Genomic DNA, 13,076 nt, shown 5'->3' on the forward strand with positions numbered 1-13,076 from the left:
TTTCCCACATAGATCCCACCATCCACATGTGCAGAGCCCACTGTGTTTCCCACATAGATCCCACCATCCATGTGTGCAGAGCTCACTGCGGTGAAGATGCACTTTCTGACTCCCTACTCACTCCAAGGAGAGTTCTCTCTAGCCCAGTGCTCAGCAGATGGGGAGACAATGCTTCCGAGCTTTAGAATGCGCACAAAGTTTAGTCCAGACTTCTCTGGCCCTGTCCTCTCCTGTGGCTCCCAGCCCTGCCTGAGTGGCAGCTCCTCTGTGGATAAACCACACACAGGGTTCTGCACGGGCATTGTCTTGTGACTCGTGGCTCTGAAGGCCCACATGGAGAACAAGAAGGGTCTGTCCTGAGGGTCCTTGTGAGGAAATGATCTCTGGCTGTTCCCTAGGGAGGAGCTGTGTGTCTGTTCCCCTTCTCTGTTTCTGCTGGAGATGCGCTTTTGACCACTGTGAAGCCTGTGGTGGTATGGACAAGACAGTCACCCCAGCTCGCATGTGGTGAAGGTGCACGAAGGGAGCCAGGGAGAGCAGAAGGTTGACTCTTTACTGTATTCCTTCCAACTCCCCGAGTGAACAAGCAGCTTCCCCAATTTTATCTCATTTTTTAAAAAAATCTCTTCCCCCACTGCCCAACCATGTGGGTTGACATGCCCGTGACTCCAGTATTCTGGAGTCTGAGGCAAGAGGATGACTGTGCTTAGAAATTCAGATCTACTCTAGGCAGTGCAGGATGAAATCTCAAATACAAGATAAAAATAAAAAATAAGTAAAATAGCTTGGAAAAAATAATGGAAGTGGTAAGTCAGAACGAGAAAGAAGTTGTAGTAAGCAGCCAGTGTGAGGCCTGAACCAGGCGCCTTCTTGGGGCTCAGGGGATCTGTTCTATTGTGCTGGGAACTTTGTCTGCAGCCTGGTAGTTTGGGCTGGGGATGGAACCCAGGACTTCACCAGTGCTGGGCAAGCATTTTGTCCGTGCTCCCTTTTGGCAGCTTCGTTTTCAATGTTTTCAGTGTTTCACCGTGTATTTGTATCTCTGTGTATACATTAGCATGCATCCAGGAACTTACACCCACGAAACCAGAACTTGGGGCACAGGCACCTCAGTATGTGTATGAGAAAGAAAACAAACTCCATAGTGCTGTGACCCAGTGTTCACAATCAGCACCTGGCGTTATTAGAGGGCGCTCTCTGGGGAGGCAGACTGCTCAGGTCCACAGCACTTTGGGCAGCACAGGCAGGCAGGCTGGGAGACATCTCTCCTCCTACTCTGCACCCTCAGGAATATCAACAAAGTCAGTCTCTTGACCATGGACCTCCACTCATCTCCATGGGGCCTGGCACACAGGAATTGTGAGGTGAGCCAGGTGAAAGGCTCTTCAGCTATGGTCCTCCATGTAGCGACCAGTCCTGCTCCTTCATTCTGCATGTGGAGGAGGTGGAGAAAATGTAGGACCTGTTGATCAAAACCCTTTGAAGGACGCACTGGCCCCTTTGTCTTCCCACCCTTCCGCTCTCCCTGCCCTAGAGTCCAGTGCCCCAGATGTTAAGGGTATAAGATCTCTCTCTCTTTTTTAAAGATTTATTTATTTGTTTGTTATGTACAGAAGAGGGCGCCAGATCTCATTACAGATGGTTGTGAGCCACCATGTGGGTGCTGGGAATCAGGACCTTTAGGAAGAGCAGTCAATGCTCTTAACCTCTGAGCCATCTCTCCAGCCCAGTATAAGATCTCTTGATGGGAGAGTTCTATGTGAGCTCTCTGCCCCTCGTGTCCTTGCCTGGTCCTCATGCAACCCAGGTGAGGCAGGTTAAGGTCCTTCACCACTTTACCACTATCACACCTGGTCCCAGATGCCCCATCCTGCCTCCACACAGGTGGAAGGCCTATGGATCAGCAATTTCTGCAGGACCCACCCAGGGCCGACCCTTCACGGGTTCCGCCCTTCCTGTCCCCCACGAATCCGCTCCTCCCTGAGCCTCGTGTTCCCCAGTGAAGCAGGCATAAGCACATAGACCATGGCCCTCCGTGTGCTCTGTCACCCCTGCTCGTCCACACTCGTACCCAGAGCTCAAGGGATGGCAGCTATAAGACCTTTTTTTCTTTCATTATTTATTTTGCCCCTGTGTGTTTTTACACGTGTGGGTGCATGTGCCATGACACATGAATGGAAATCAGAGGATTCGTGGGAGTCGATTCTCTCCTTCCACCAAGTGGGCTTCAGGGAGAGAATTTGGAGACATCTTTTCAAGCTCAGGTGGAAAAGGCCCTTTGCTTGATTGCAGATTTCCATGCCCTAGCTCCATCCTTTCCCGCCCTCATTTTTGTGGAAGACCCTTTCACCATGGCCTCTCAAAGGGCTCATCACTTGGTCCCTGCAGGCCCACCCTGGTCCCTCTTTGTATAGCTCAAGGAGGCGCCATAGGTGTAAAGCCTTTGGACCCTAACCTGAGGGTGCGGCTCTCCCCTCCTCCTGCTCTCCCAGGGCCTCTACAAGCCCCTCCCACCCAAGGCTCCGCCCCCGCCGGGGCCCGCCTCACTCAGCCAGGTGTGAAGTGGGCCTGGGTAAGGCCTTTGCCCATGGGCCTCTGCGCGCCGCCCCACCCTCACCTCGTGCCCTCCGTGTGCCCCGCCCTCCGAGGCCTGGTGCACCTGAGGCGCAGCAGGTGCAAGGCCCTGGCCAGTCCGTGGCCTTGACGTGCCACCATGGACACCTCCCTGGTGTCCCCAGAGCCCTTCCTGGCCGCCCCGCAGGCTGAGATGCTGGAGGAGCTGCTGCAGGCCCAGCTGGGGCCCCTGCCCCGGCTCGCCGCCATCTGTAGGCTCAAGCGGCTGCCCTCAGGCGGCTACTCCTCCACCGACGACCTGCATCTGGTGCTGGAGCGCAGGCGCGTGGCCAACGCCAAAGAGCGCGAGCGGGTGCGGGTCCGGGTCCAGGGCCACCTCACTCCCACCCCTTGCCTTCCCCCCTCCCGGGTGACTTCGTCTTGGCGAGGCTTGGCCCGGGTCCCCAGTGGCCTGCTTACACCGCACCTGCATGCAGCTGCGGGTTCAGGGCCGTGGGAGCGGCTGCCTCACCTGCTCACTCTCCTGGATGGTTCGGGGACGGAGGGAGCAGAGGGAGGCCCTTGCCAATGTCAGACAGGTGCTTTAGAAACGGTGTATCGGAGCCTTGGCCTCACATCTATAGGTGCAGCTTGGGTGCTAGAGGGGTCCTCTGAGTCCTTTCCCCTGCCTGGCGCATCCTGACCTCAAATAAAGGGGGGCTGGGGCCTCTCGTGGACGTTAATGTTACTTTTAATTGTTTAAACATGTAAAGATTCATCTGCGTATATCTCGTGTGAGCGTTTTGCCTGTATACGTGTATGTGCATCGTATGTGTACCTGGAAGTCAGAAAGGAGGGAGCTGGGTTTCCTAGAACTAGAAATAGACAGTTGTGAGTTGCCATGTCTGGCTGTTGGGAATTTAACCCAGGTAGTCTGCAAGAACAAGTCCTCTTAGCTGCTGAGCCATCTGTCCAGCCTAAGTTACTGTTTTATAAAATGTTATTATGTGTATGCCATGCACCTGAGTGCAGGGCCTGGGAGAGGGCCCTGGAGCTCAATTGTAATAAGCAATTGTGTTTGGCTCTGGAAACCGAACTCTCTGGTCTTCTGTAAGAGCAACCCATGCTCTTAATCTCTGAACTGTCTTTCCAGCCCTCATGGAGGCTACTCAAAGGCTTTGTTTGTGTTTGTTTGTTGTTGTTGCTATTATGGGGTAGTAACGTGTGATGTGTGGTGGTCAGAGGACAATTTCATGGAGTGGGTTCTCTCCTTCAATCTTTATATGGGATTTGGGGTTCAAATTCAGGCTGCCAGGTTTTGTGGCAAGCACTTTTTACCCACGGAGCCATCTCTTGGGCACCCTCATCCCCCAAGAAGTAAAAAAGCATAGTATCTCTTTATCTCCCCATAGCTGAATTTGTGGTGGGCTGTGTTTAGAGCGGCACCTGCTGGTAGATTTTAGTATCTCAGGCAAAATTTGGTCCCAAAGGAGTAAAGGGAAGGCTTGGGGCTCCTTTGGCTTTGGGCGATCTTTAGGTTTGCCTGTAGCAAAGGTGACCCTGGAGCAGGAACTGAAGGGAGGAACACTGAAGTGGACCTTTAGGCTTACTGCTTATTCCTGAACTCCTCAGCCAAGCCCTTCCGAAATGAAGGTCTGGAAATGCAGTTGGGTGAGGACCATGTGAGGCAGAAGACTTCACAGGAGCAGGGGGAAGGCTAAGAACGGAGAAGATGCTTTGCCAGGAGACGCTAGAAAGATAACCCTGCTGTGATTTTAAGACCACTCTACTTTTTAACTTTCATTTAGAGAGAGAGCATAGTGAGGGTCACACTCACAACCCTCTTCTGTGCTTTGGGGAAACGGCTGTGCAAGGCAATATATCAGTGTGTCACTGTAGCTTTTTGCTTTTTAGATAAAAAATCTCAACCGTGGCTTTGCCAAGCTGAAGGTGCTGGTGCCATTTCTGCCGCAGAGCAGGAAGCCCAGCAAAGTTGACATCCTGAAAGGTGCATCGGAATACATACGGGTGCTCGGCTGTGTTCTGGAAGGAGCAAAGGCCTCAGAGGTATAAGTGGTTAAAAATTTTAAAGCTGAGTGTGGGAGACTGGGAGACTGAGGCAGGAGGACTGCTGTGAGTTCAAAGCCTTTCTGTACTACAGAGGGAGACCTTGTCACAATGAAAGTTAGCAGTTTAGAACAGAAATGGCCACCATGTTTTGAGCCAATTTTACCTGCCAGGTGCCATGCTAGGCAACTTACAGAAAATGGCCAACATTTGTTTTATCTGAACCCCACTTGGAGGAAATCAAAATATAGATCATGGCCATTTAGGTAAGTATCAGGGCTGGCTTTGAACCCAGGCACGCTCATCTACCAGTAGCCTCCCTGGCATAGGCTGGCACACCTGCCTGCTGCCTACTGGACTGATAGCTGGAACACCAGGGGAGGCTCCCATCAAAGCTCTTTGTGGCGGCTGTTTGCTGCCAGATTAGCCACTAGACGGGATCTGCTGACCATGCTTCATAAACCATGAGGCACCAGAGTGTCACTAATAGCAGAAGGGTCAGCCAGCTCAGAAGCACCCTGTAAGCAGGAGGTGGTTCTGGCTGGTCCATGGTCTGTTTTATGGACAGGCCTGAAAGTGTGTCTGTCACCAGGGAAGGTAAGATAAGTCTGAGACAAAGGGCTTTACAACGAGGCCTAAAATGATGCTATTAGCAAGAGCCGAGTCACCAGCGAGGAAAAGGACCTAGGAGCACAAAACTGGCTCATAAAACTGAGAAGAGAATCTTGGAAATGACGGAGGAGGGTGTTGAAGACACAGAGACTGGGGAGGCAAAGGTGGGGAGATCCAGACCCAGCAGCACTTGGAGGGGGAAAGGAAGTGGGCTGCAAGGCAGCTTGTGTCAGGGGTTGGTGGTGGTGGGGTGAGTGGGGGGCGGCGTCTGGCAGTGTAAGGAGGTATTTGGGCTCAAGCAGACTTCAAGTCCATCTCTCCTGGTAGAGGACAGGAAGATGGGTCATAGGATTAAAGAAAGTAAAGGGTCAAGTGCAAGCCCTCTGGAAGAGCAGAAGAGGAGAGGGTTATGGATGGAGGAACTCACAGGTAGTAGAACCAGAAGGTTTTTGTGGGTTTCTTTGGGGGGACCCACAAATCCTACTCAGGTGTCCACTGGGAAAAAAGATCCTTGGATGCCACAGGAGTGGGTTATTCTGTTGGTCACAGTGGGCAGAAGCACAGTGATAGTGTTTGTGCACTGTGCTGGTTTTTTTTTTTTTTTTTTTTCCAATGACACAAGCAAGAGTCATGTGAGAGGGACCTCACCTAAGAAAATGTTTCCATAAGATCAGACTGTAGGCAGGTCTGTGGGAGCATTTTCTTGACTGATGATTGGTGTGGCAAGTGTCCCCAGGATATATAAGAAAGCAGGCTGAGCAAGTCAGTTAAGGGATGATCCTCAATGGCTCCTGCTTCAGCTCCTCATCCGACTTCCCTCAGTGATGGAGTGTGGCCTGAGATTTATAGACACACTTCCTCCCAAGTTGCCTTTGATTGCTGTGTTTTGTCATGTAGCAGTAGAAACCTTAAGACAGGGCACACACAGGCGGCTATCTTAATTTTTACTGGTGGGTTCTGTCTTACGGGTTTTGTTTTGTTTTCTGAGACAGGCTAGCCTCACACTCTTGATTGTCCTGCCTTGGCCTCTGGCATGCGGGATAGCAGGCACAGGCCACCATGACCAATCCTCTGAAGTGCTGCTCTCCTCACAACTGTGGGCTCCGTCCATGCACGGCACTGAATGCACTTTACCATTGCACAGCATTGTGGGTGAGAGGTCAGGGCAGCCTGATGGGCCTCTTCTCTCTCTATCCGTGAAATGAACCCTTCAGGATTAGGAGTTTACAATGTGTTGGTTTAAGTCTTAAAATGTCTGACTGGCATGTTATTCTGTTTGACAATCACTATGGTCTCTAGAAACAAGGCCCCGAGGACCAGACCCACAGTAGCAGACCCTCTGACCCTCATGTACCCTCGGCTAGAGGGCTCGTGGGAAACGCTACCCAGCCAGCCAGCTGTGCAAGTGACTTGAGGAAAGAAGAGGAGGGGCCTTGGGCCTGCGGTGGCCACAGTGAGCCACCGTACACCTGTCATCAGAGCATTGCACCTGTGACTAGGAGTTACTTCATTCATCAAGAGTCTGATGAAAGATTTCTCCTAAAATAGTCCTGTCTAACTGGAAAAGCTCCAAAAGATTTACTGAGATGGTCATTTTCCATGTAAAACATGATTAAAATGAGATGATCTGGGAAAGGAGTTTGCTTGTCTGGAGATGATTGTGTCCCAAATTAATCAGTAGGCACATGGGGAGAAGGTCTTCCTCCAGAGCCACACAGCCCACATGGAAGGTTTGTTCCTTCTTTTGTTAAAGGCAAGTGTGCATGCATGTGTGTTTGTGTGTTTGTATGTATGTATGTATGTATACAGTACCCACAGAGACCAGAAGAGGATGCCAGATATCCTTGAGCTAGGATTACCTGTGGTAGTTAGCTGCCCAGAGTGAGTGCTGAAATCTGAACTTGGGTCCTCTGGAAGAGCAGCAAATAGTTTTAACTGCTGAGCCACCTCTCCAAACCCTGTAGCTTATTTCTTTCCAGTCCTTATTTAACACAACAAAAGGCTTTCTGGGTTCTTCCAGTCTCCAGAAAAAGACATATATAGTTTGCCATGTGCCTTTAGGTGATAGTGCTTGATTGTTTTTGTTTGTTTAGTGGGGGGTGGTGGCTATAAGGTCACATTTTATAAGTAATAAGTGTGACTTCTCTGGGTTCAAGGGGCCAGTTTTTGTCTGTGGTATAGACCATCTATCCCATGCCATGTAGCAAATATTACTGACATAAGAAAGGCTTGACATTGACTGTGTCAAGCTACTGTCACCAACATGCTCACTGAAAAGCAGGGGACAGAGGTGGAGGGGTGTCATGGGAAACAGTTAAATGGCAGTTGAAAGTCAGCCTGGAGGCAGACTGCTGAGGTTCAGACACTTATTTTGCCATCTGCTAGCCGTGTGACCTTGTGCAAGCTACTGAACCTCGGATCCCTAATTGCTCTACATGTAGCGCAGGAATAGTAATTGTATCTGTCTTGTCTATAGACTAGTGGAGATTCAGGTGATGGAGAGCATCTGGCGCAGTACTTGGCACTTAGTGTTCACTTAGATGGTCGTTGCTCGCTCCATTGAGCCACAGGAAGCTCAGCTCAGCAGGAAGAGCCAGTGCTCTGCCCTAGGCATTCTGATTGGCTTTCTAAAGACTTCCTGAGTCCATGCTTAGCCTAGATGTTCCTAGTATGGCCGATTGAAATAAAAACTGTCTCTTGGAACTAGAGAGGTGGTTTAGTGGTTAGAGCACTGGCTGCTCTTCCAGAGGACCTGGGTTCAGTTCCCAGCACCCCTATGGTGATTCACAACCACATGTAACTCCAGTTCCAAAGGATCCAAATGTCGTCTTTTGTTCTCTACAGGCACTGTGTACACATGAAACACATACCTAGCATGCAGGCAAACACTCCTACACACACCAAAAAGATAAACCTCTCTTGCAAGACCATGGTGATTGCTGTTGTCATGTGTGAGTGGATGGGCATGACTGAGCTGAAAGAGAGGAAGAGCATCCCCCCCCCCCCCACTTTCCCACCTACTTAACAAGCATTGAGCTAACAAGCACAATGCTCCCCAGGTGCACTGAACTCCTATCCAGTCCTCTTCAGCCCTTGTTAGGTGGGGCCATTCTGATGTTCTCTTGCCATTCTTCTAGTCCTTTGAGCCTGGGTCAGATGGGAGTCTGGGTAATGGCAGAGCAGCCTGGGCTCAGCAGCACCACAGCAAATGTATGAGGTCCTTATTTTCTAAGGATAACAGGTCCTGAATTTGTTTCAGAAAAAGGAAAAAGACTTATTTTTCTGGGATTTTCTTTCTTTCTTGCTTGCTTTTTTTTTTTTTTTTTTTCAATCAGGTCTTGCAGTGTAGCCTAGGCTGGTCACAGACTCATGACCCTCCTGTCTTAGAGTTCTGAGATTTCAGACGCACTATTTGGTCATTTTAGATAACCAAGATCATGTCACTTCTGTGAACAAAGAACACACTGCATATTTGAGATTTTTTTTCCCACTGGACATGTAGCTTCTGTCAGGGATGACTTCTGAGTCGGGTTGTAAGAAGCACTATATTTTGTGCAGGTGCATTCTAGGATTCTATTCATTTAAGAATTTCTTATCCACTGAAATTTAAGAAGAGTAGTTTGGTTTTGGACAGGATCTGGTGTAGCCCAGGCTGACCTTGAACTTCTGATAGACTTCCTTCATCTCAGTACTGGCATATGCCATCAGATCCCGCTTACATGATGCTGCAGATCAAAGTCAGGGCTTTGTGCAAGGTAGGCAGGCACTGTACCGTGACCCTTAACAGTCTGCCTCTCTCCACCCACTGATGCTGGGTGCTACGGACTCTAAATCAAGTCCTCCTGTTTGCAAAGCAAGCACCCTTACTCATGGGTCACCTGCCCCCAGCCCTTTGAGCTAGCTTTTATTTGACCATAAAATTCTTAGGTTTCAGCCCAGGTTATCTAAAGGGGTGCTGCATCGGGTTCCAGAATACTCCCTGGGTACCCTGACTGAACACACTGTGGCAGCTGTCAAGGCTCTCTAGACTGAAGTTTTCTTTCCGAGTGCTCAGGATGTAGGCTGTGGCCTTGCCAGCTTTGCTTTGCACAGGTGGTACTCTTTCTTCTGCCTTCAGAGAGGATCTGGAGAGTGGAATTCCTGGGGCTGGCAGCCATAGGATAGCGTTTGGGAGGATTTAGAGATGGGGTCAGAACAGGCTGTGCGAGATCAGCAACATTCCTGGGAGGCAGGATCAGAATAAAGCTCATGAGCATCTGCTGAGGCAGGGGTGGGGGTTGAATTTTTAGCTTCTGGGGCTGGAGTAGGTTCCCTGGGGACTAAAGCCACCCATTTATTGATGGAGGTTGGGCGTGAGCTATGAGAAGCCATGTACCTAGTCTGAGGAGGAATTGGATTTATTTCAAGGCGTGCGGGAGATTTGTTTAAACAGTTTCTGGTGTAGTTCTTTTTGCTGTGGTAAGGTTGGCATTGCATTGATGGGGATGTGGCAACTGTCCTGCCACTGTTCATTTGTGACTAGTTGAGAATCTTACAGCGTACAGGGCTGCAAATCATATTCAGACTTGGCCAACAAAACTATGGAGATTGTATCTCAGGAAAATGCCCACCTTTAATTTTGGTGTGCAGCGACAAATTGCTTTAGCAGTAGATGGTTGTGTCTGAGTGTAAGCACCCACAGTGGAACAAGAGAGACCTAGGGAAGAGGAGCAAGCCCCGAGTGATTCGCGCCAAGCAGGTGACTGCTGTGGGGCAGATGACTGAGAGACAGTGTAGAAGGTGCCTGTTGGGGTCTTTCCAACACTCAAGAGTGAGGAGCTGATGCCAGGGTGCTAACCCCTTCAGTGACTCCAGCCTGCCCTGAAGAAGGCTGCCAGACACCAAACTGGGGGACAGTGGGTGTGGATTCTGCAATGGTTACCTGTCCTCATGTGTGTGACAAAGTGTCACTCTTAGAGCACCACATTAAATTCTTCACAGTTTCTCAGGGTGGGGAATTGAGTGTGGACGTGGTACCACCTGGTCCTCTGCCTCCAGGTCTCCTGTGAAGGCTCCACGGGGGAATGATCTGCCTTTATACACACATGGTTGCTGGCAGAATTAATTTCCTCTGGGGCTTTTGGACTAAGTGCTTCTAGCTGGTGAAGATGGTGTTGCCCTCATCTTTCTACCATACAGGCCTTCCCAAAATGTTTACCTGACAAAAGCATACATGCTAGGAAGTCACAGGAGAAGACTCTTATGACTGGAACCACAGACGGTATCTGGACTGGTTGGTATTTTGTCAACTTGACTCAAGCTAGAGTCATCTGAGAGGAGGGATCCTCAGTTGAGAAGATGCCTCCACCAGACTGGCCTGTGGGCCATTTTATTGATTGAGTGATGTGGGAGGGCCCAGCTCACTGGCGGTGGTGCCACCTCTGGACAAGTGGTCCTGAGTGGTGTAGGAAAGGCTGAGCAAGCCATGATGAGCAAGCAGGTAAGCAGTGTTCCTCATGGCCTTTGCATTGGTTCCTGCCTTCAGGTTCCTGCCTTGAGTTTCCTGGATGATGGACTACAAGCTGTAAGATGAAACAAACTCTTCTCCTCCCCAAGTTGTTTCTGGTCAAGGTGTTTCATCACAGCCATAGAAACTCTAAAATGGCATCCTATCACCTTAGCTGAAGAGGTTGGTTAGAGGCAAATCAGTCCCACCGGCAACTCAGGGATGAATCCCAGGAGGATAGGGCTCCTGAGGCCATCTTAGAAGCTCCATAACAAAGTGTGGTGTGCCTGCTGCATGGCATCTCCTCTCCCTACAGCTGTTGCTGACAGACATTAAAAGGACTTGGAGCCCAGAAATCATCTTACTGCACATCTGTCAGAAAATCAAGCTTTAGAGTGCCTCTGGCCCCTGGGGGTCACCTAGCTGCGGTGTCCAGGTCTGACCTAGGGTGTCCAGAGCTCTTCTGTCTCTGGTCCAAGAGGGCCAGGCATGTTGGGCTTTTCAGGGTGCTTCTGGGACAGCTGGCACCAACGACATTTCTGCATGATTGGTAACAACATGACTTTAGAATTGAGTGAGAATGCCTGCATCACCAGTGGAGATTTCACAGGCTGTGAACGTAAAATTGAGGCAATTCCTGCTTCCTGTCAGACATTTGAGTGAGTGCTGAGGCCTTAGGAGAAGAGGGACACATTTGATTCCCCCCCCCCCTGCTTTTTTCAATGCTGTGATGGCTTGGGAAGAGGGTCACCGTCTGAGTGAGTAGAGGAGAGCTGTCACCACTTTGTTCCAGTTCTGCCTTTGGGAAAGGGTACAGGGTCTCACTGTGTGGCCTTGAACTTGATATGTAGCTCAGACTGGTCTCAAATCTGTGGTTTCAAACTTTCAGTAGTCTTCCTGCCTCTGGCTCTTAAATACTTGGTTTATAGACATCATCTACCACGGCCAGCTTCTAGGTTAGTTTCAGAAAACCTGTTCTTGTTCCTGTTGGGAAGTAGAGGCCATCACAAGCTCTGGGGGCAGCATGCTTGGTTTAAAATCCCAACTCCGCCATGTACTGGCTGTGTGGTCTTGGATAAGTTCCCTATCTGCTTTGCCTCAGCTTCTTCAGTTAAGAGGGGATGATAACAATGCCCACCTCTTGGAGTTCTTCTGAGGACTGAATGAGGAAAATGGTGTATAAAGCCTTTGGACAATGCTGGGAGCCAAGGAGGGTCTTGGTTTGAGAAAACCAGTGTCCAGAAAGAGAGATTTCAGTGTAACAGAGATGGCTGGGAGAGGGTTTAGGAAATGGTCCCTGATTTCATGTTGAGGTTCTGTTCAGGAAGGGAGTCTGCTTTACCTTTCATTTCAGGGAATTCTAAAAAGGGCTCCTAGATTCCCTGGAGTTCTGATGGGACATGCTACTTCCTACTTCCTTGGTTGTGGAGCTCTGGACATAGGCACCAGAGAGGGGAGTGTTCATCCTTGTGGCTTGTCTGTTGTCAGGTTTTAATGCAGAGTGACAGAGCAGCATGGAAATGTATGAGAAGCTGTGGAGGTGGAAGAGGTATGGGAGCCAGGGGCATGGTGTGTGGGTTTAGGGAGAACTGCAGAGAAACAATTGTTCTGACATTTGAGTTGCATGCCTGCCGCCTGTTGTGGGGTGGTTGTTGTGGGTGTCTCCACTTTGCCTCAGTCCTCTCCTGCCCCACCTCTGTACTACTGAGTACTGGAGCTTTGGCCCTCATGTGTATCAAGCGAGCACTCTCCCATTGGGCCACAGTCCTAGTGCTAGAATGCCCCTTCTCATATGCCTGTATGCAAGGGAATCATCAGAATCCTTGTTTAGAATATGTGTGGGTGAGTGAGAGAGCTTGGCGAATGTTCTAGCGTCATTGTGTTGCCATGACAAGCACCAGGAACAAAAGCAACTTGGGAGGAAAAGTTCTGTTTGACCTGCACTTCCAGACCACAGTCTGCCAAGAGAAGTCAGGAGAGGCACTCAAGCAGGAAGTGGGAGGAGAAACCATGGAGAAATGTTGCTGGCTGGTTCATTCAGCCAGCTGGAGTTCTTATATAGGCCAGGCAGGACCACCTGCCCAGGGAATTGTGTTGCCTACAGTGGTCTGAGCCTTCCTACACCAATTAACAATCAAGGAAATCACCCTGCAGACATGCCCACAGGCCAATCTGATCTGGGCAATCCTTCAATAGAGGCTTTCCTCTCAGATAACTGTAGGACAGCAGTTCTCAACCTGTGTGTCTCAACCCCACCATGGGGTTTGTGTATCAGATATCCTGCATATCAGATATTTACAGTATGATTCATAGCAGTAACAAAATTACCGTTATGTGTAGCTGAAAGTTTTCTCCTGGT

The 13,076-nt window shown here is 49.9% G+C and overlaps 1 protein-coding gene across 1 annotated transcript; it reads left to right on the plus strand.

Moving 5' to 3' along the window:
• The first annotated feature begins 2,648 nt into the window (after positions 1-2,648).
• Positions 2,649-6,870, plus strand: Figla (folliculogenesis specific bHLH transcription factor). Its single transcript, XM_036182587.1, has 3 exons — positions 2,649-2,926; positions 4,468-4,620; positions 6,532-6,870. The coding sequence occupies exons 1-3, from the start codon at positions 2,714-2,716 to the stop codon at positions 6,778-6,780; spliced, it is 615 nt and encodes a 204-aa protein (XP_036038480.1). The 5' UTR covers positions 2,649-2,713; the 3' UTR covers positions 6,781-6,870.
• The last annotated feature ends 6,206 nt before the right edge of the window (positions 6,871-13,076 follow it).

This window comes from Onychomys torridus, chromosome 3 (genome assembly GCF_903995425.1).
Source record: "Onychomys torridus chromosome 3, mOncTor1.1, whole genome shotgun sequence".
Classification (NCBI taxonomy): domain Eukaryota; kingdom Metazoa; phylum Chordata; class Mammalia; order Rodentia; family Cricetidae; genus Onychomys; species Onychomys torridus.

Excerpts from the sequence above, each read along its gene's own strand:
- Figla (XM_036182587.1), top strand. The coding sequence starts at position 2,714 with ATGGACACCTCCCTGGTGTCCCCAGAGCCCTTCCTGGCCGCCCCGCAG. Across the intron at positions 2,927-4,467 it reads ACGCCAAAGAGCGCGAGCGG|ATAAAAAATCTCAACCGTGG; the intron begins GTGCGGGTCCGG and ends TTTGCTTTTTAG. Across the intron at positions 4,621-6,531 it reads AAGGAGCAAAGGCCTCAGAG|AAACAAGGCCCCGAGGACCA; the intron begins GTATAAGTGGTT and ends TATGGTCTCTAG.